General features: G+C 48.1%; 1 protein-coding gene across 1 annotated transcript in view; it reads right to left on the reverse strand.

Moving 5' to 3' along the window:
* CIBAR1 (CBY1 interacting BAR domain containing 1) overlaps nt 1–23,927 on the reverse strand; it is a 372,093-nt gene that overhangs the window by 296,009 nt on the left and 52,157 nt on the right. Inside the window, exon 2 of the mRNA XM_085605281.1 lies at nt 19,066–19,300. Within this exon, the coding sequence (XP_085461407.1) occupies nt 19,066–19,300 (235 nt within the window). The remainder of the gene's footprint in view (nt 1–19,065; nt 19,301–23,927) is intronic.

Consider the following 23,927-nt stretch of genomic DNA (forward strand, 5'->3'; position numbering starts at 1 on the left):
ATGCGCACATCGATGGTAGTGACCTTCCTGAAGCCGCATAGAGACCCCGCGCTCCCGGCTTCATACCGCCCGATAACGCTCCTGAACGCGGACTGCAAGATCCTGGGGAAAATTCTAGCGGATCGTTATAGCCAAATACTTCCCACCTTGGTGCACCCCGACCAATGCGGGTTCGTTCCCCGCCGCAACACTTCACATAATTTGCGTAGTTTCTTCCATATCCAGGACCAGACAAAGGAGCGTTTTCCCCGAGCGGCATGACTGGTTTTGGACCTGGAAAAGGCGTTCGACACCCTGCTGTGGCCCTACCTGTTCGAGGTCCTACAACACGTAGGCGTTGGTCCGACGCTTCTGGCCTACACCCAGCTCCTGTACAGAGATCTCACCTCTAGGATGAGACTTGGTAAACTCGTATCGGCCCCGTTCCCGGTGTCCAGGGGGACCAGACAGGGATGCCCCCTGTCCCCACTCCTTTTCGCTCTAGCGATGGAGCCCTTGGCTATGAGACTGCGTCGGGAGGGGGTGACATGGGGAGGTCCCCATTGCGGACACGACCCATGTCACCCCCTCCCGACGCAGACGACCTCTTAATATATGTTCGAGACATCTCAGATGATCTCACACCGATATGGACCGTGTTGCGGGACTTGAGAGACCTCGGGGCTCAGAGTGAACTGGGGAAAATCGTCAATCTTCCCTCTGGGTGCTACAACGGAGCAGGTGGAGATAAAGCTGGGCCCACATAGACTGTCATGGGATGAATCGGCCCCCAGATACCTGGGAGTGCGACTATACCACTCCCCCAAGGATCTCTTTGAGGGTAACCACCGGAGGGCGCTAGCGGGCTTGCGGTCGGCGGTGGGATTCTGGAAGACGCTGCCGTTGGCACCCATCGGTCGTGTCGCCATAGCGAAAATGATTATGGTGCCGAGGATGCTCTATTGCTTTGCGAACCTTCCTATAGTCCCGCCGCGCTCTTTCTTCCAGGAATTGGATACATTATTGGCGACCCTGATCTGGGGAGGGGGCAGTCATAGAGTGGCGTTGCGCACACTATACTTACCCACGACGGGCGGGGGCCTGGGAGCTCCGTCCTTCAAGGCATACTTCCTCGCGGCGCAGCTCCAGTGGCTGTCCCACTGGACAGCGGGGAGGCAAATAGGAGAGACAATCACGGAGAGAGGCAGAATACCCCTCCCGCAAATCCGGCGACTGCTACTACCAGGTACTACACCAGTGCGCACACACCCGCTACAGGTGGCCATAGCTCGCAGACGCATGATGCGAGTATACCGCTTGTCCAAGGGTCAACCACTCTACTCCCCCTTGCTTCCCTTGGTGGGACTCCCCCGTAACGGCGGATACTACACCGCGGGAGCCCTTCACGTGTGGGCCGACCACGACATCACAGAGATGGGGGCGTTGTTCCAGGAGGGGCAACTGAAGACGTTTGCCCAAATGGTCGAATGGCATGATCTCCCTCCTGGACAATTCCTACGTCACAGACAAGTGATAGAAAGCGGTGGTCAACTCTGGAACCTACGGGAGGGTGAGCCCCCGACACATCCGGTGCTGCACACCCTGTTGCGCATGGGGTCCGGCAGTCACCTAATCACGTGGCACTACAAGGCGATCCGAGAACTGACAGATGTTTCCTTGGACGGGCTCCGGGGCGCGTGGGAGGAGGATGCGGGCCGAGAGTTCCACGACTCAGAGTGGCGCAAAGCTCTGGAATTTCCAAAAAAGGTGTCCAGAAACGCTCGGTTCAAAAATATACAGTTCAACATCCTACACCGCGCGTACCTGACGCCAGACAAGCTCCACCGATTCTACCCCGATACGCAATTTCGCTGCCCCCGCTGCCAATTGTTGGATGCAGACTTCAAGCACATATTTTTGGCCTGCCCATCCATACAACGATACTGGGGCACAGTGCACCGCATGCTCCAAGCGACGACTGATATCCCGGTCGCCTCCACGTGGGAGGCATGTGCTCTAGGGTTCTGCCCGAAAAAGAAAACAGAAAAAGTGCAATGGAAATTTGCTTCTCTGGCTATCCTCCTAGCGAAAAGGAACATAGCTATGCACTGGAGGGCCCCAGCGGGACCCTCGGAAGCGGCATGGAAGGGAGCGTTACAAAAATGGGGTGCGGCGGAGGAGGAGTCAACCAGAGAGGAAGAGGCGAGGGGCATCCGCAAGCACCTCATATCTATGGAGTGGGCCCAACTCCTCATACAGTTCAAACAACAATGCACAGAAGGAGAAGCACAGAACGCGACACAGCCTAACCCCTGCACTCCTCCTGCCATTCGAGACCCAGGGATGATGGCGGAGGTACACTAGACAAGTAGAGGGCTTTGTTAGGAGAGCCGAGCGGAGGCCCTGTCCCCTCTCGCGCGCCCACACGCCGACCCCCTTTCTTCCCCACTGGCTCACCCTAGAATGAGTCCGACACACCTACTTTTACTCAGCGCCCAGGCTACCGCGACAGCCCGTCCCAACCCGCCCTACCCCCTCCCACCCCCCTTCTGATCCTTTCACTAGTTTCCCCTCTACCCTACCCTTATACGTATCCTCTTCTTTTCTCACAGCTTCTTCCCCCCCTCCCCACTGTTAACAGTTGAACCCATCGGCAGTTCAAATACCGATGCCCTAGTTACTGACACAATTAAATACACTCGTTATCAGGGAGAAGCTACACAGATAGTTGGAGGGAAAACCATATATAAGGCGGAGAATCAGGGACACGTTCACGCCCCCGGGATGACATAAGTGACGATCTACTGGGATGTACTGATGGGAGGCGTGTGGACTTAGTACTAACAGCAAGTCCCAGAGACCCAACAACCAATGTAACTACCCTGGGAAAACGAAGCAATGTTAAGTCACACTGATGCAAAAAAAAAAATGGATTCACATGTAATATGGTTGACATGCAGTGTGTTAATTTGTATGCAAAACCCTAATAAAAAAAAATTTAAACAGAAAAGGAGGGGATTTCAATCTGGTCCTTAATGAAGATCTGGACCGCACTTCAAGAGTAAGATATACCCCCCCACGTAAAACACAAACAGAGTTTAAAAATATCATCAAAGATTTTAATCTACTTGATATTTGGAGGGTCAGAAACGGGAGTACTCTTTTTATAGCCACAGACAGACACCACTCCAGAATTGATTTTTTCTTGTTAGATCAAATATTACTATCTGGGGTAGACACCGTATCCTATAGCCCAGCCATACTTTCAGATCATTCTATGGTGGAACTAAAGCATAGGTTTAAGCAAGAAGATCAGGTAAGGAGGTGGGCTTTAGACAGGTCAATACTTTTGAAAGAGGAAATGAGAGTGGATTTGGAGGTGGAGCTTATTAAGTTCTTTAAGATAAACAGCGGTACTACGACAGATCAATTGGTCTGGGAAACGTTTAAGGCATGGTTGAGAGGATATTTAACCTCCCTAATGATTAGTAGAAATAAAATACGAAGGAGAGAGGAAGATGACCGCCGTGCTAAAATTAAACTGAAGGAACAACAGTTGCAGATGGCCTCATTAGATCATCAGGCCAATTTAGCCATCATACAGAAGGAATTGGAGTCCCTGAGAGCTGAATATCAGGCCAACATAGACAAAATAGTCAAGGATAAGTGGGATGCAAGCAAACTGCAAAACTTCTCGTATGGGGAAAAATGTGGACGACTGCTTGCCTGGAAGGCCAGGTCTGATAGGGCCAGAAATATGATCAAAGGTCTAGTTTTATGTGGCACCGGGGTTATCTCCCACGACAACGATCTTATATCTGGGGAGGCAAGACGGTTTATGCAGGATCTGTATGCAGAAGAGAGCAGTCCCACAACTCATGATGCAGAAGATTGGCTAAATCAGCTTGACTTACCACAACTTTCAGAGGCTGATAGGGGATATCTGAGCTCGGAAATACAAGCGGGGGAAGTGTATAATCAGATTAAGAAAATGGCAAAAGGGAAGGCAGCCGGTCCCGATGGACTCCCTGTAGAAATAGATCAAATAGGTCTAGATAAAGTTGCCCCGGTTCTTGCGTCCCGGTTTAATAAAATACTGCTATTAGGGGAGATAACTCCACAAACCTGGTCAGAAGCGACAGTCACTCTGATCTTGAAACCTGACAAGGACCCCACAAAAATTGAGTCGTATAGGCCAGTCTCACTACTGAACGTAGATTACAAGATCTTTGCGGGGGTTTTGGCGGTGAGACTGGCTAAAGTCATAAAATCTATAGTGCATGGAGATCAGAGAGGCTTCATCCCAGGCAGGCAGCTAAATGAATTAACCTTCCAGGCTATTGCTGCCATAGATGTTGCTACTGACAAAAAACTTCCTTTGACTATTGTAGCCATTGATGCAGCCAAGGCCTTTGACCAAGTTAACTGGGCATATTTATGGTCGGCCCTGGCCAGGTTTGGATTTCCAGAAAAATTTATAACAGCAGTCAGATCACTATTTATCTCCTAAGGCAAAAATCTTGATAAATGGTTTACTTACTGACTGGGTCTATATTTCGCGTGGAACAAGACAGGGATGTCCTCTCTCTCCCCTATTGTTTAACCTTTATATTGAGCCCTTTGTCTGTCAGCTGAGAGCTGACCCGGAAATTAAACCTTTAAATATAGCGGATCTCACTTTAAAACTTGCCCTATATGCTGACGACCTATTACTGTTTACTTCCAACCCGGAAGAAGCCATCCCCAGGTTATTTGATCAGGCAGAGTCCTTTGGGATGATCTCTGGATATAAGATCAATAAGGAAAAGACAGATTATGCAATGGAATCAGGAGGTGGCAGCCCCAGAAGTAAAACTACGCATGAGATACCTTGGAATCCATTTAGTTCAGAATATCTCAGAAATATCAAAAGTTAATTTAAATAGAATACATAAGGACGTATGTAGCCTCCTACAACGGTGGTCAGGTCTCCCGCTAAATATCTTTGGGAGAGTGAACTTAAACAAAAAAGTGATTTTGGGTAATATAATCATTTTGGTTAACTCCATTCCTTTAATGTTTAGCCCATTAGACATAGCTAAACTCCAGGGGAAAATAGGTTCTCTTTTATTTGAAACACAAGGACATCGAGAATCTCCTGGAAGAAAATGAGGAGAACCTTGAAAATGGGAGGGTTAGCTTTACCTGACCTATTAATATACTGCCACTCCTTCCATTTTAAAAACTTCAGACTTCTGGCAGATAAGACAGATACCTCCTCTTTAGGTTTATTGTTCCAGGCGCTCCTCCATGGTATGCCACAAGGGCAGGAATACTTTCTGTTTAAATTTGGAGACTCTAAATATTAGAAAAAGGTCAGATTAAAAATTTTAGGTACGGCACTGAAAAATTGGATGTATATCAGAAAAAGATTGAACATCCCCTATTACGCCCCTAAAGCCCCTATATGGGATTCACCGGGGACACTAGATTGTCTCAAGGATAGGCTTTCATCTCCCCTCAAAACTGCAGGGTTAATATACTGGAGTGACTTACAGAAAGATTCAGAGCTCTTAGATTGGGAATCCCTCTCGAATATGACCAGGGGAACACTTACTAGATTTCAATATTACCAGCTATCGGGTTGGTGGGCCACTATCCCATGGAACATTAACATCCCAAACCCAAAGTTTGATCTAGTAAATAAGAAGGGTAGATGGAAAAAAAAGAGTTATCCTATTGGTATTGGGCTTGGGCTTTGATCGAGGTGGAGGGGGTGACGGAGTCCGAACTTCAAAGACTCTGGGGCAATGTTGTAGATTTAGATGCTAACACCTTAGGGGATGTATGGGCGGATTCCTTTTCACTGCTTCATGCGGTGGTTAAGCCTGCCCCCCTAAAAAGAAATCATCTTTTCACAATGTATAAAGTGTATATTTCACCCAAAAAATTAGTTAAAATCACAAGTTTGGACCACTACTGCCCGAGATGTAAATTGCCAGCTGCAGATGATTTGCATATGCTTGTAGAATGCCCAATGTTAAAGAGCTACTGGTTCAAAATACAAGGATTCCTGTCTGAGGTACTAGATAGACAATTAGTAGTCACTACTGGGATGATCATGTTCGGACTAACACCGTATCTTGAACTATATGAATTGGCCTCTATGTTATCATCCTGGCACGACGGGAAATATGCAAGGCATGGAAAAGTGAAAACGTCCCTAATTTCGCAGAATGTCTGAAGTACCTCATATATATAAGCGAATCAGATATAGCCTGTGATAGCACAAGCCATGATAAGATCTGGGCGGCCCTTGGGCATGGCGGAATAGATGAGTATTCCAATGATTTTCACTTGGACACTGCTGGTTCTTTGTCTCCAAACCATAAATGGTTAAACGGATCGAATGGAATGGAATGGAGTTGAATAAGAAAACAGTTGCCACTAGAGGGGTGTCCCCTCCCCACCTCTCCTCAGACTTTAAACACTGGGATCGGAATCATTAGGTCTGAGGAGAAGGGGTGGGTTTCCCCATCTAGAATGTCCGTTTTGGAATATGAGGAATACAAAAAAAAAAAAAAAAAAAAAAAAAAAAAAAAAAAAAAAAACCACAAGCTACAGGTGGAAGGGTGCCTATGGAGACAAATTGGGTCCCCAGGAGCAGGCAGGTGTCTACGTGCAATATCTCGGTTCACTGAGGCACCCCGACTCATGCTTGGCCCCAGTACCTAATAAAACATCAAAAAGTGCCCCTCCAAATGGAAGAACCGTCTGTTCCTGGAAAAGAATCTGGATCAAAGGGTCAGTTGACCTTTACACCGTAGGAAGTGACAAGTTTAAATAAAACTGTAGCCACCTTCCTTAACATGTCTGCAAAGAAGGAACTTGCCGCCTTGGCATGGCCAGAGGGAGAAAGGAACCCTGAACCTGGAGAAGAATCAAGACCACTAACCTCACCCTGAGCGGACAACTAGCTCTCCTCAATCTGCGGCATTTCAGAAATGGGCTCAAATAGCCCCGCCTCGATTGACACAGGCAGTCTTTCCACGACCTCAAAGCCTGATCCCCCTCAGCCTTAATAGTAGACTCCGCATCAGACGTCGTATGACGCTTGCACGGTGGAGAAGAAGCTACTTCCATCGAAAAAGTCAGTATCAGAGTCGGCAGATCGAAACCCGGCGTTGTAGGTGGAGATCCCAAAGAACTGTGGACCTTCGCCAAAGCAGGGCCTGCCAACCGGCGTTGACCCCTCGACTCCAATAGCTCAGCCATCACCGAGTGCAAACCCTCCACCGGCACCCCACTCACCTCACCTCTAAAAGGTGCTCTAGAGGGAGATAGAAGTCCCAAAAATTCCTTCATCTCAGCCATCGATGCACCGGCTCCCTGAAGTACAGGGAGACGTGGTGCGGAGTTGCAAATGATCTCCTCAACCGTCGAGTGGGAGGAGCCATGGGAGACGGAGTCCACATGCAGTGAAGTCCATGAATGCCGCAACTTCAACCGCCTCTCACTTCACCAGAGACCGACGTCGTCCAGACCAGCTTTGGCTCCTAGATCGACCTCCCTTTTCCAGAGACGATGGAGACTGAGCTTTGAAGCCTCCGAGGATCGTGACACATGCACCGCCATTTCTGGCAGGAGCCACAATCTTCAGCGTCATGGTGCTCGCCTAAACACCACATACAAATTGCATGCAGGTCAGTCACCGACATATGTCGGTTACAAGACCCACAAGGTTTGAAACCTGTAAACATCAGACAAAGGCACACTGTTCCACTGACACAAAGTGTTGAAGCGGGTTAGGAAAATAAATAAAATCAACCCGAGGAACTGTTTCTCCAGATCCGCGTTACAGCGCAGAAAAGAAGAAACTGACTTCCGGAGGGGACTTATATGGTTCCTGTTAGACCTGTCAGCCCTTTGGGTGGTTCCTCCTCATCATTATTTATTTTGTCCCACTTTTGCCTCAAACACTGTTATAATTTTTCCTTTTTGGGAACCACCAGACTTTTTAGTGTTGATGCAGGGTCAGGGAGCCATTTTCCCTACCCCTGGAACTTCTGTCTGAGGGCCTGAGACACAAAATGGTGGCCACCCATTGTCACCTGTGACATCACCAGAACACACTAGAGGTTTCTTGAACCTTCTGCAACATTCTAGAACCCTGGGATAGAGGGAGGCAGTTTAGAATGTTGGGAAGCCATCTCAGGTTGACAGTTGGCAGTTGGCACCTGACTAGAGAGGAGAGAGGACAGAGATTCAGAAGGAGGAAGGAGTGAGGCAGCAGGGGTGGAAACCAGTGCTTGGAGTGGGGTCCAGAAACCCACCCTTGATGCTAGTCCCTACTGACAAAGCCCAGCCTAGAGCCCTGTGTGGGACCAAGACCAGAAAAACCATCTTAAGGACCTAAATATTGTGAGGAGGCCTTAAAGAAGAAGACCAGCAAGTTCCTGACCTGTACAGCAGTGTCCTCCTGGAGTCCTGACGTCGAGAAGCCTGGAGACCGAGGTGGAGAAGCGGCGCTGACAGAAAGCAGATGTCGTACCCGGAGCCGCCAGAGGTCGAGAGAGGGCGCCGACAGAGGACGTGGAGAGTCACCGGAGGTTGAGTAGGAAGTCACCTGAGGTCGAGGTGAGGCGTCGACGGGGGAGTGAAGTCCGCCCTCCGGAGTCGCCGGAAACCAAGGTGAAGCGCGCAGGAGGTCGGGAGTGGAGATCGCACTCCGGAGTCGCCTGAGGTCGAGGTGAAGCGCGCAGGAGGTCGGGAGTGGAGATCGCACTCCGGAGTCGCCGGAACCCGAGGTGGAGCCGACGGAGGTCGGGAGTGGAGGTCGCACTCCGGAGACACCCGGAAGCGGGGAGACCGTGACCCTGTGACGCCGGAACACGACATCGAGCCAAGGACGCCCAGCGACATCGATCCGGAGCCGCCTCACGGCACCGACCCGGCGTCAAGTAAAGCAGATCGACGCGACATCGAACAGAGGCCGCCCAGCGACGTCGACCCAGTGCCGAGCGGAGCCGATCATCGTGAAAAGGGCAGTAAGTGGTAGAAAGGGGCATCTGAGGCCCTGTGGAGCCCTAAAAGACCATTCTAGGGGCTAGAGGGGTGTTAAAACCAGCCTGGGAGTGCCAGGGGAGAGCTGAGACTGATGTAGTGCCCTCTGTGAGGGGTTGTGTATTGTGGGGGAGCCAGATCCATAGGTTACCCTTATTCTACCTCAGTTCAGGCCCAGCCTTGACCAATCTAGGTGGGACACCCCCCATGTCATCCAAATGACCACAAGCTGTACTTGGGCATAGTGAAACCAGACTACCTCATAAATGTGATCTGATTGGCAATTGTTATTGATTGCTTATATTATTTATTGAAGGTGTTGTATTTATTGTCTGACAGTATTTATTTGCCCTCTGTATTTATTGCACCTATATTTATTCCTTGCCTATTTATGACCTGATCCTATTTATTAAAACCCCACTGTGGTATTATTTATTTGACCTGCTATTTTCAAGAAAATCTTATTGTATTGTATTGCATTTATTTTATGAAACCTGCAACTAAGAGAAAAAGATAAAGACAAACTACTTTCTTTCATAATTTTTACGGTGTAGTGTCGTTTTTGGAACGGATGAACGCATGGTTATTGTGAGGGTGTGACGTACGCTTAGCACGGTGCCTGACCCCCGACCGCTCGAGCCAAGCTACCATTGTGCTGGGAACCTGGTGACTGCTAACCCGGTTGCCCGGTTTCCAACAGTTCCACTTACATCAGGACTGGATTAGACGTCACCTTGGAGCCATACGATGCAGTCACCCTGCGTGCAGAGGCACTGCTGAAAATTTTCCGGATCCAGACTGGCGCCTAGGGAGAATCCAAAAGTTAAGGAATGTGTGGCTAGATTTCTCCATCAGATAAAGGTATATACTTGGAGACTGTACTCCTAGCAAACGTTTGTGAATTCCTTATTTGGATGGGCAAATATACTTCATCACAGGTTCAAATTCTGGTGCGTCCACTTAGCCTTCCATTCTTCAGAGATCAATGAGTACCATTAGGCTGGGTAATATTAAACATCTGCCATCCCAGCATCAAGAGACTATAGGGTAAACATGTGCTTTACAATTACACTCTATGTTCTATTTGCTCATGGGAACTTCTGCAGAGTGATCGCAAATTCACCTTTTCTACACAATTTTCCCCCTGGAAAAACGTCATACTCCTTTCCTTGTCAGGAGTAAACTTCCAACTTTTCTAGTGTAGGAAGAGATTGGAGAGGAGTTGGTGACTACCTTTCAAAATGCAAATTACTGAGTGTGTACAGAATCCTAGGGGTTTTCAACCCAGTCACTAACGCTTTCCACCTACTTTCAGTTAATATACACAGAATTGCAGAAATGTTGAAAAATCAAAGCCTTGATAGAATCCTAATCCCAATATAATATGAGCATACTCAGAGAAACGGTTATACAATATAATGAAAATATTGCCATAATCGGACACCTCAATCTATGGTGCAAAAAGGGACCATTGAATTTTTGAATAGGACAAGTAAACTTCTGAAGCATCAAGCCTGCAAGTAGAGGTTTCATACAATTCCACATTCTTGCAAGCATGACTTGAACTGACCCATGTAACTAAGTGTTCTGAATGATAAGTCATTTGGCCTACCTTCTTTCTTCACATCAGGCTGCAGTGGGTTATTAATTTTAATTTGTAGGGAAATTACCTTATTCACACCATTAAGTTAGATTTGTTGTGGTGAAGATCGGTATTTCTTTTTATGAGCAACAATTGGTTAAACGGCTGCATTACTTGCAATATTACAGGATTTGGTTCATGAATTGGGGCCCTGAACAATACCCTTAACACATTGTCCTATTTCTTCTTCCCATGCAACTCAGGCTCTGGAACTGTTGCCTAGTTATTTCACAGGGCCGAAATGGTATGTATATTTGTGTGCTGATCGCACTTGGTGGAACTCGGCTTTTGGCTGGTGGTGAGGAGACAGTAGCAGGGTGAGAAAACAAGATTCTTGATATTATACTTCAGTGTTTTCGAGGGGTGAGGTGCTGAGTTAGAAAGCCAGCTTGAAAGGTGAATACTGAACTGCTGAATTTGCGGCCATATGGAGAGGAGGTTGCCCCATAGCAGGACAATTTGTGGTAGCCATTTGGGACAGGAGTACGCTCTAGCTTATGAAGATGTTAGGGAACATGTGCAAGGTTTACAATTTTTACTTAAACGCACCAGCTGCACAGCGGAGCACAGAAGGCACCCCAAATGAAAGCCGGTCTGATTCCGTCCACTTCAAGGGTGTGCGGCTGGTAGTACATGATGCAGGCAGGAGTTATTCTAAAGATTAAATACTGCCCAATAATCAATCAATCAGGATTTGTAGCGCGCACTTCTCACCGGTGTCCCATTCTGAATTCCTGGATGGCGGAGGGGGGTGGGGGGGGGGGGGGGGGGGGAGGAGGGGATGAACTGAGGTGGATGTACGATGTCCTGCATAGGCCTTGTTTCTTTCTTGTAATCTTGCAGTCTTTCAGTGGGAGCAGTCACGGAGTAGGACAGCCTTGCCAAGAACAGAACGTGTGGGATGTGCACTTGAAAGCATGAGACGGAGAGAGAGGCGTGGAATGTACTTTTTGATCTCGAAGTGCAGTGTTGTGAGTAGTGATGCACAAATGTGCTCGGTGTTGTACATTGAGAGATGAAGTATGTGATGCTATAGCACATTGAGAGATGAGGTATGTGAATCTATAAGCAGTTGTACACAAATGTGCATTGTGTTGTACACTGATAAGTATTATGAAGTTCTTCCTATTGGCTTTGACATGGCCTCATGTCATCCTGTTGTTTGACTCTGCCTTGCTTGAGCTTTTTCTTCGTGCACAGCAGCGCTTGCAAGTTGTTTGGGTTAATTCCGTTCAAGGATTGTTTTGTGAGAGATTGTTTAAGGCTTTCATGAGCTTCGTCAAGATAAAGGCTGGAACATGCGAGATTGGAGGAGGGAACGCGAGAACTCCTTCCAGCCTGGGAATGCTTGCTTGGAAGCTGGCCAGTTCTGGTAAGATTTCTCTGGCACGGGGCGAGGTTTCTCTCGAACCTTCTAGTGTGTTTTGAGATTATAAAGCTGAGGGTTGTTGACTTAGAAACTGGGATTTTTGAATCTGAACGGAGACGGACGCGTCCACTTCGGCGGGACCCTGGTTGCTGAGGCTCTAAACCACGGCCGTTTAATCCCCCCATTCAGGAATGGGCTAAGATGCAGTGTTTGCACCAGGTAAAGTGTTGAGTTTTGATTATTGCCATTGTGATGTTGGGCCAGTGGATTTGATAATTTGAGGTGATTGAGCTTTTTTGCTATTGTTAGAAATGGGATTTTTGGCAGGCTAGGGCATGTGCCAAAGCCAGGCAGAAACCACCACTCGTCAGGATAAGGGAGTTACACTCTTAAAATAACCCCTGCTCACTCCCTTGGTAGCCTGGCACGAGCAGTCAGGCTCATCTTAGAAGCAGTGTGTAAAGCATTTGCACATAACCAACAATAATACAGTGTAAGCACTACAAAAGGACACCACACCAGTTTAGAAAAATATCCAATATTTTTATATACTTAAGACAAGACCAAAAAACACAAAAATCCACAATACAGTATATAAAAATCCACAGTTCTCAATATGCGCTTTAAAAACAGTTCCTTGATGTCGATAGCTTCGTCCGGGGCTATCACGGCGTCGTGAGGAAACAAATCCAAACAGTTCTGGCTGACCGCAGCGTCACGGGCCAGGTACGGTGTTGGGAAGACCCGCAAACAGTACCTTTTAGAAATACAGGGCGTTGGCGACTTCTCGTTGAGCTTCCGAAAACATGGCATCCACAGGTGTCGAATCCGGAGGTCTGTGCATGATTCGTCGGGCCCTCTAAGTCACATGCATTGCAGGTCGATCTCCTCTCTATTGGAGTCCGGAGCGCTGGCAGGCGTCGTGTGCTACGGTGCGAAGTGCAGCGTTGCGGCGTGCGGTGCTCTCAGGTCACGGTGTAAGTAGCGTCTCGGTGGCAGTGTCAGATGGCGTCATCAGTGAGACCAGGGTTGCGGTGCGAGATGAAGGCGGTGCTCGTCAAAGTGCTGGCAGGTCACGCAGCAAGTGGCAGCGCCGTCGTTGCTGAAGCGCTGTAGTCAGCTGACGAACTGGAGTAGATGGCGCTGGCGTCGGTAGGCCAAGTCTGCGGTGCGGGATGAGGGCGGTGCATCATGTAACTTTACAAGCGGTGCCCTCAAACCACGGTGCAAGCAGCCATGTTGAGTTTGGCGTGGAGCGGCAGCGTCGGGGAGGCCAAGGCGTTATCATGATGCGAGGCGGTGAGGAGTGCGGTGCCCACAGGTCACGGTGCAAGCAGCGGCTCGATTGCAGCATCAGCAGTCGTCGTCGGTGAGACCAGGGTTGCGGTGCGGCGGTGTCTTCTGCGGTGACAAAGCGTCGTTGTGAAACGAGGCGGTGCGCAGTGCACACAGGTCACAGTGCGAGCAGTGGCTCAGTTGCAGCGTCAGCAGGCGTCGTCGGTGAGACCAGAGTCGCGGTGCGTCATTGCGGCGGTGCACTCTATGGTGCCTTGAGGACACAGAGTCGGCAGCGGCGTTGTAGACGTCGGCGGGTTGCTTTTCTTCTGTTGCAGCACAACACACAGTCCCCAGTGCTGAGGTCAGAAGAGCTCGAAGTCTTTGCTGTTCCTGAGACTTCTTGAACAGGGGGCAAGCTCTATCTCAAGCCCTTGGAGAAACTTACAAAAGTAGATTGCAGAAAGTTCACCTTTCACTGACCAAGACAGAAGCAGCCACTGTAGGCCAACTCAGCAAAGTGGTAGTTCCTTCTCACAGCTTCTCCAGTTCTTCTTCTTGGCAGTCTTCTTGATTCAAAAGAGTTCTAAAGTTCAGGGGTTTGGGCCCCAATATTCATATCCCAAAATCCTTTGATCTCTTAAGCAGAGAGTGTCTGTGCCCAGCCAGAACCAGTTCTGCCTTCTCTGGTGTGATTTCCTGTCAGGAGGTGGAGACGGCATTGTCAGAGGCAGACCAGCCCCTTTGAGGTGCAAGGAAATCTCCACCCCCCTCCCCCATTGCAGCCCAGGTAATTCAGCCCTTTCCTGACCCACCTAAACTATCTGGAGCCACTCCTGCTCCCCAGCCTTCTGTCATCCAAAACCAAGACAGGCAATCCACATTCCCACGGAGGCACACAGGATGACTGATCAAGAAAATACCCATTTTCTAAAAGTGGTATTTTCAAACACAGAATTTAAAAATCACCTTCACTAAAAGATGCATCTTTAGATTCTGAGTTCAGGCATACTAAACTTCATTTTCCCACTTAGTTCCCAGGGCCAGTTATGTTTAAAGAGGTTATAAACAAACACCCCATTCTGTCCTATGGGGAACAGGTAGCCTTGCAATAGTGAAAAACGAAATAGGCTGTAATTCACTATCAGGACATGCCACACACACCAGGGCATGTCCTACCCTTCACATCCACTGCACCCTGCCCACCGGGGTACATTGGGCCTTTCTTAGGGGTGCCAGACATGTAAGAAAAGGCAAGGTTAGGGACTGGCAAGTGTGTGCTCTGGCCAAGCCGACATGGCAGGTACAATGGCAGGTCTAAGTTACCTTTTTAGGGCTACTCACGTGGCTGGCACAATCAGTGCTGCAGGCCCACCAGTAGCATTTGATTTACAGGCCCTGGCACACTCAGTGCACTTTACTAGGGACAAACAAGAAAATCAAATATCCAATCATGGAAACACCAATCCATAACACAGTTTACACAGAGAGCATATGCACTTTTGCACTGATTAGCAGAGTCCTAAAACCAACACAAACAGGTCAGGAAAAAAAGGAGGAAGAAGCAAAAAGTTTGGGGATAACGCTGAAAAAAGGGCCATTTCCAACAGCCATTGTGATGTTTGGCCAGTGGCTTTGATCATTTGAGGTGTTTTCTTTGTGATGTGTGAGTGAGTTGAGGTGCACATCCAAAGTAATCAAAGTATCTAGTGTGTATATATCTTTCTGATCTCTTGTAGGACGTTCAGCATATTATTTTTTCTTCAGTGTTATTTCATATAATTTGCTGCTTGTTTATTCACGGTGTTACTCATGCATTTAACTGTTGCATTCACCAAGTGTGTTATCATTGCTTGCACATAAATATATATATATATATATATATATATATATATATATCTTTTTGTATTCGAAAGTTGTGCATTTGGCATCTGGGAAAGCCTTTACAGGTCTCGCCTGAGCCAGCGCATGCATGCGCTGCCTCTACGAGACATTTAGTAAAGGGCTTTTTGGAGGTGCTCCCAAAGGCTTTTGCTGGCCTAGCTCTTGCGTTCATGCGTGCGTGCACGCGTGCAGGCGCCATCTGGCATTCCTATCTTTTCCTCACTAAGGGCATCGCTCGCGGGCACCCTTGCGATCACTTTCGCGGTGCTCAGTGCTCGTTTACTGTACTCTTGGTTGCCCTCAAATGCAAAGCACCTTGAAGAGATCTTGTTTACACAACCGCACATTCCGCAACCTTTCATTGGTAAATTCCTACAAGAAAACAGCTGTCTACACAAAACGTTGCCCAAGACCTTATCAATGGAAGCGGATCGACATGCCCATGAACTCATTCTATTTCCCTGTCGGCTAACACACCACAGAATCGATTTAATTTCTAGCTCGTTCTTTAATCTCGAAAACCACGGTCCTATTATGTGCCTGTCTCCGCGTGTATAGGCGCATCAAGTGTGTGTGTGTGTGTGTGTGTGCGTGTGCTTGCACAATTCCTGTAGGCATTTGTCTGTGCAACAAGTTTAGGTGTATCTGCAAGGTTTATATCTACAGAAAAAAAGTGTGCCTGTGCAGTGTGACCTTCACGAGTATGCATGTCGGTAAAGCCTGTGCAATATATTTGTGTCCCCTCCTCAATATTGTATGTGCAATGCATGTTCTTTCCCAGCCACTTCTTCAATCCCGTATCTTCCGTCCTGCACATCATCTCTTCTTTCCTTCAACCCTTCTTCTCTGTCCTTTCCACCCACCCTCTCTGTCCTTTCCACCCATCTCTTCCATCCATCTATCCTCGGAACCACTCTCTTTAATCCATCTTTGACATCCAGCTCTTCCATACTTTTCACCTATGACTTCCTTCCTCACAACCATCGCCTTCTTTTTTCAATCCACCTCCTCCGTCCTTCACATTCAACCATCCCTTCTGTGCTCCACACCCATCTCTTCCTTCACATCTGTATCTTATTTCCTTCACACCATTCTCTTCCTTAGTTCATACCCCCCTTGGGCCCAGAAGTTATGTGAGGAAGAATCGGACCACCAGGGGCCAAGCCCAGTGAGTAATCCTAGAACTTCCCGGATACCTTCCCGTGCCATCTCTCCTCGGCACCCCAGCACCTCCCGTTAGCACAGCTGCCCAGTGAGTAATATTTAACCCTTCAGGATACTGAGGGGGCATCTGGTATGTGTGTGTACACGTACACACACGTACACACGCACACACACACACACACACACACACACACACACGTACACACACACACACACACACACACACACACACACACACAACCACCACCCACCCACCCCCACGCACACACCTTCTGCCTTTGTAAAGGGGTCCCAGAGACCACTTGAGGCAATTGGGCAGGTGCAAAGAACCTGTACCTCTGAGTAACAGCATTTTTCAGTGGGAAACAGGTGTCTCGGAATAGTGAGTCGCTGCTCTTTCATACTGTGACTTCACAAACTGCTGCCACCTTGGCCAGCATGCTAAGCCTCTAGCTGTATTCCTTTGCTGGTCAGTGGTTTATTTTTGAGGGAAGGTTGACACATACAGCTGTTTTCCTTACCCCACCCGACTAGCAACCCCTCGCTTGTTATGAGCAACAGAATCGAGAATACTTTTCTGCTAATGTAGTTTGGCCAAGGTGCACGTCCGGGTTGTGAAGTAAAGATAAAACCCCACACCATTAGCCCAATATGCGCGGAGATTTTGCACCACAGACGGTCTAGCTTTAGAACTGCATTATTCTGGCAGCCCCTCTCGGGCCAACAGTCAGAAGGCCGAATTTGGCCTCGATGTGGGTTAGACCTCAGCATCGCGGGACTACGAGTCCCAGAATGCAAAGAAAAATCCTGTACTGGAGCAGCGAGTCATACGCGGACTTTGGAAACCAGGACAGCAGCTGTAAAGTTAATAGGTCTAGATTTAATGTTACCTTTTTGTTGTGGGGGTAAAAGTCCCAGCATGCTTGAATGCGGAGTGAAAATACAATAGCGCCGACAGAAGCGCCCTCACGAAGTGGGATCTTTTGATGGCAATATGCGCGAGTTCATGTTACTTACCAGAGGCGGGGCCAATGATTTGCACGCTTCTGTGGACCGCTCACCCTCCCCCACCTCATGTGTCCACAGAAGGCACCAGTCTGATCGAAGACCTGCAATGCAGCCTAGACTTTAACACACTCTAGCAGTGTGGAAGGTTGTGATGTGTCCCGCTAGTGGAACAAAAGCAGACCCCATGATCACACCAGTCCCCGCTAGCCACAGCTCCCACTACAACATTCAAGTTTTCAACCCATTTCTCTCACTCGCTCCTCAAACACTAAAAACCCAGGCACAACTAAAGCATGCAACTGGTCGAACAGTAAACTACATGCGACATTGGGACCAAAAAAAGCCCACAAGACAAAAATAACCGATTTGCTGTACTAATGTCCCGAACGCCAGTTGCAGGTGTGTGATATCTTCCACGAGGAGACGTATTTTGAAAACTGAGGGTGGGAAAAAAACTTTTAACGGGCGTTTTGGATGTTTGTATTCCACTTATGCATATATAGTCAGATACAGCAATGAGTAAGACCAGCACAAGCGCACGCCCCGCGGGGGGTGGGGGGGGGTGGGGGAGGAGGAGGAGGATGGTGATGGGGAGGATGGCAGGGCCTACGCGATTCCCTTGCGGGAGCGAGGAGCAAGGCGCAATGATGGCGACCATATGGCGGCACCATATGGCGCCGCTCGCTCCCGCAAGTGAATCTCCACACGAGCACGCATTGCCATTGAAGGCAATGGAACGCGTGTACGGTTTTGGCCGTCAAAGCTGTGCCATTGACTAAAGGTCTCTCCTATGCAGCGTGCAGCGCATGCACGCTGCATAGGTGAGATCTAAAAAGGCACCTTGGAACCTCTGCTTTTTACCCCTTGAGTGGGATTTTCGAATGCATGTTTCTCCACATTCATGGTGGACGAATTTGCACTTGTAAATGCACATACTCCTGCCAGAAATCCTTGTCGATTCCTGGTAAGTGCAGAAAATGTACACTGGGTTGTAAAATGACATTTAAGATCAAATTTATCTTTGTATTACACTGGTGAAACATCGTTCAAGTTGTTTTTAGGACCTAGTTGCGCAAAAGAGGTGTGTGACATTAGTTAGGGTTTTGACGTGAAATCCAAATCTGCGGTTTGTGCAACACCTATGTTAACATGACTGTTAGGCTCCCATTTCAGGTTTAGCTTTCATGGAAAACGTCACAAGCTACAAAACATCATCAATAAGGGTCACTACATGCATGGTTACAGAATATCCAAAATTCAATGAAACGAGGTCTCCGCTAGTTTAGCATCCGTCAGCCATTCCTTTCTGCAACATGTTTGGAGGCTTCTAAAATCTATACACACATATTTTAGAGACCACTATTTTGTAATGCTAGAACAACACAAAATTGAAGATGTTAAGAGTGAGAATGTTCATGTGTACCCAAGATGAAAACCAGAAACAAAACCGTTACACAAATTGCAAACCAGAAAAATAAAAACCTGCAAAATGCAAAAAATATACAATTCAAAATAATTTCTCTTAACCATTTATGTGTTAATTCATGACAAACACCAGCAGCACACACCCTGAAATCTTAAAAGTTGACATGCCCCTAATTTTTTTAAACACATTTTATAATCTTCTGCCAACAGAAAAGAAGTGCAAGTCACTTAAGAAAGAGACCAGTTTGCAACAAGTTTTCACATTTCTTGGTTTTACCTCTGCTTGTCTGTAATCCTGAAGTTTGGCCAGTTCATCAGCAAAGTTTTTCAAACCATGTTTCAAGCTTGGCGTCTCTGTATCTGCAAATGCGTGAACTTCTTTTACTAGGAGATCTGCTTTGTCTCGAAGTCTAGCAGTTTTTCGAACATATGCAGCAAATATTTGGCACAGATCTCCAAAATGCTTTTCCACATTTGTAACAGCATCCTGGATTTGTCTAGTCTGAATGTCCCTAAAATGGAATGTGAGAAAATAACTACTTTCAATATTAACAATCAAGTAAAGAAAAGCAACAGTCTAAAAATCATTATCACTTATATTGTTTTACTTCTACTATTTTAGGTACATCCTTCTGCAACTATTACTACATACATTGCAAGTGATGCCCCATCACTTTCACAGCCATCCACCCTTTCTAACCTGGGGTTGAATACATTTCTAGATTGAGGTACCAATAATATCCCCAAGAAGAAGGAGACCTAAAGGTAGATCAATCATTTATCCATATACCGGTCGGTCCAGAAAAATGTGCTGCTGTGAAGCTAGAAAGGGAAGATAAGACATAAACAAGCTAGACGATGGTAAAAGAGCTGGGCTTTGATCACATTAGATATTGAGGTTCTCAATACTAGTATACCCTAAATGGCCACCTTAAAAGCTGCAGTGAGGGAGCAAAATAATAATGAATGGTTTTATGATACACTGACTTGCTTTATCATGGAGTGTATTGAGAGTGCCTTGACTAAGAATTCAATTTCAAGGATATTTCTACTGGCAAGCTAATGGTGGCAACATTTGCCCCAGTGTAGCTAACATCTATGTCTCACAGTTGGAAGCTGCCATCCAGAGGTATGGAATTCTCATCACTGGACACAATGGACATATTGTTTGGGATCAAGCACAATAAGTTTTCATCTTTATTTTGTCCTCTTGACAAGAAGGCCCAAACCCCTGCACCAGGAGAATTTAAGGTTGCCAATTTACAGTACCACAGTATGGCCCTTGGAAAGAGGAGACGGTCTGCCTCTAAGACAAGACTTTTTTCCATTCATTCTTGTATACATGATTCACTAATGCAAAAGCCTTTTAAGTTAGAATGAGAGTTTCCAAAGAAATGCAGTTAGGCTGAGCGCTTATAAGGAGATGCAGGGAGCTATGACTTCAGCTTGAATTACAGACAATGGTTCCAGTGTAATTTGATGCAAGGATCCCAGAAAGCTTCCGGATCACCTCCAAATACATAAAGAAACTTGAAAACGAGATTGTTTTTGTTTTTACTTTCAAAGTAAAATGATTTAACAAGTTTACACATTTAAAAGCATTTCTCTAAACTAGGGTGCAGTTTAAAATACAATTTCTCTGAATCATCATTTAGTAAAATGTGTTTGATGAATGCAAATACTTAAAACAAGCATTTGCAAGACAATAGATCTTGCATTACTGAATGTTTGAGCAATTGGCATTGCTAATAGTAATGGAACGCCAATAGCCCAAACTTACAGTAATGCAAGACCATATTGCATTGCAAATGCAGGTTTACACTGGTGCCAGGTTCAGTGTCTATGAGGCCAACCCCAAGTGCCGCATTCCGGGCTTGCAGTGAGTTATTAAAGGATACAGTGCACGTTGTCCTGTGGTGTTTATGAAGTGATCTTACACTAAATATGCAACAACTGTCCTTGTATTGGTTTATTGCACTAGGAGATGTAGCCTAATGGCCTGATCTGCCGACATTGAAACTGGGAAATTACATTTGCCTCAAAATCTCTGATGAGCACCCTGCGATTCAAGACAAGTTACAATCTTTGTGTGGTTAAACACAGAAGTCAAGGGGGCGTGGCTGGGAGCTTCAAAACGGCATTCGCACTCTAAGAGTGCTCCGGACCCCTCCGCCATCCGCGACTTACATTTCATCTGGGCAATGACACCTCCTTCCCCAGATGCAGTGCTGTCCGAGGGAGCTGCCGGACTCAGGATGTCTACCCAGAGCCATTTCCCTCATCTGCGGCCTGCAGCGTGTCCCTGAAAATGGCAGACCCGGCCCATCCCCGACGGGCTCCGAGGAGTCCAGAGACCATCCACCGGGGGCCCACCGGGTCCCGAGGAGTGTGGTCTGAAATTGTGACATCCCCCTGACCCTTGGGGGGGGCTCTTAACGGAGGACACCCCTGCTTGGAGCGGCAGCCAGATCGGGGTGGCGGTCGGTGCTCATACGGACCGCGCATCCTACCGGATGGTAAGGGGGTACAGTTGGAGGTGACTGGCGACCTGCCTGGGGGGTCACACCTGACAGAGGCACTGTGTTGTGCCCCGAGATGGAGGAACCTCTGCTGGAGCGAGAAGGGTCCGAGGGGCCTGCACTGCACCTGATCGGGCGGACAACTATGAGACCTGGTGGACCTGTGGAATGCCCCCCCTCTGCTCTTGGTGATTGCCTCCAGGTGTGGGAGGGCCCCTGGACCACCGGGGGAGGGGGGCTGGATCCGGGAAGCTGTACACCACGGGTGTGGCCCTGAGGGACTCGATCTGGCGGGCCTATGACGTGCAGCAACAGTGCGTAGCGGTCTGGGAGTGGACACCCTGGTCCTGGGCTGCTACATCTCTCCTTCCCCATGCTCTCGTCCCCAGGCCCTGCTACAAACAACTTCCTGGCAACAGGCCTGGATGGTCTTAGTTTGACTTCACAGCGGCATTTCTCTGGGTGGCGGGGGTCAAGGCCCCCTGGCTGGTGTCTCCCGCAGTGCTTCCGCGACCTGGGCGTCTTCCCGGTGGGTCTCCTGGAGAGGCGGTCCTTGCGCGCCCACTGGTGGGCCATTGGGATTCTTGATTTTGCCCCCGACTTTGGTTTGCGGTGAGCACTTGGGATGCCCTAGTGTCTGGAGAGGCGGGGGCCTACCAGTTGGACTCTGAAGGGGGTGGTGGACCGCTCCTTCCCCGCACTAAAGCTGGGACCCGTGTTGAAACCCTGAGGTCTCCCCCACCTCCAGCCGGATCCTGCAGCAGGGGGTTGCTGGGGCCACACACGCACTACTTTGAGTGTGGCCCCTGACCTACAGGCTTGGTGCTCTGCTGCATCGAGACTCTACCGCTTCCTCGGGCCCTCGGCGGGTCCACTCTCCCCTGGGAGAGAGTCACTCCTAACTCCGAGAGCCCGCACCCTTGACCCCTGAGTGGGCTGCCCACTCACATGCCCTCCAGGCCCCATCATTCACGGACCTTTTACCCAGAGTCCTGGGGCACTTCCGCCCAGCCGCAACACGGGGAAGATGAAGGGACCGAAAATCTCCGATTGTGAGACTGAACTAGAGACGCCCTAGCACCGCTTTTCCCTTCCATCTGCTGATCATGGGGAAAGATCGAGGCCCTAAATCCTCTACCACCCAAACACAAATGAAAATGGACCACAGTCGAGCAGGACCCCCCGGGAGGGCCGTAGGAGGCCCATCTCTCCCTGGTAAAGATCTGGCCGCAATCCTGCAGGCAATCGGAGCGTCCCAGGCCTCGGTGGAGGGGAAGATTGGAGAGGTTTGCGTCGACATGTCTCTCATTCAGAAAGATCTGTGCAACGCAACAGCCCGCATTTCTGAAGCGGAGTCCCGCCTCTCCATGGTGGAAGATGATGTCCATCAATTAAAAGAACAAGTGGCCCACTTGCAATCCCACACCAAGGAACTACACAGGAGAGCTGAGGAGCCCGAAAAAAATCGATCGAGCTGCAATAACCTCCGCTTGAGAGGGTTTCCAGAGGGGACTGAACAGGGACAGCTGGCCACCTTCATCGAAACCTGGATTTCATCCCGAATGCCTAAAAATGCATTGTCGGCATGGTTCGCCGTTGAAAGGGCCCACCGATCTCTTGCACCTACTAGTATTTCTGAACCACCTAAAGTGACATAACATTTCACTTAAAAACACAAAAATGTCGGGCACAATACAGACCAAGTTACTGTAAGCATACAATGTTTGATGTCAGTGAAACTATAGAACCCTGATTAGAATTGTAAATGACAATATCTCACTGCTAAAGTGGCTATGTCTAATGATGACTGCACTATGGAAAAGCTGTTTGACAAGTTTTTTTCTTCACTTCAGTTTCTGGACTCTGGTCATTTAGAAGATTAGATTAGAAGTTTGTAAAGCGCCTGGTTTCTTCAACTGGAGTGTCCCCGTGCTAAGAATTCTTCCTCCTTGACAGAACCAAACCCCGTCAGAATACCTCCGCACCAATCTGCCTGGGATGACCTGACGAACCATGTTTTTAATTTCCTGCCACCTCTCATGGCTGTATCCTAAGATCCAGCGGCAGTTGGTTCCAAATTTGTGCTGCTAAAAAGCCAAACTATCTACCTCCTAACCGTGCTCTTTGCACTTTAGGAACAGTCAGCCTAGCAGTGTCTGCAGATCTAAGATTCCTAATGGGTCTGTAATGGGTAAGTGAAGGGAGCAGATAGCTGGGAATTTCTCATTTAGAACGATGTGACAAAAGCATAAAGCTTTTTATACTCTATCCTGCACCGGCAACCAGTGCAGATCTGCGAGAGCCACTCCCACCGGGGCTCTTCTTGAGATGTTCAATAGTAGATGGGCTGCAGCTCTGTACTCTCTGCAGCGTTCTCATTCTACCTTTCGTGACCCCTAAGTAGAGGACATTACAGTAATCTAAGCAGGAGATTATCACCGCCTGGATGACGATTTTGTTTGCTGCCAGAGGTAACAGTGCTAAAATTTAATGCAACATCCTCAGTAGACAAAAACACGTACTGGCCAAACCAGATATATGTTCCGCAAACTATAGGGTGTTGTCAAACCACACCCCTAAGTTTTTGATCTTAGGTTTAGGAATCGGGGGTCAGACCTAG

Source organism: Triturus cristatus, chromosome 5_1, assembly GCF_964204655.1.
Source record: "Triturus cristatus chromosome 5_1, aTriCri1.1, whole genome shotgun sequence".
In the NCBI taxonomy this organism is placed as follows: domain Eukaryota; kingdom Metazoa; phylum Chordata; class Amphibia; order Caudata; family Salamandridae; genus Triturus; species Triturus cristatus.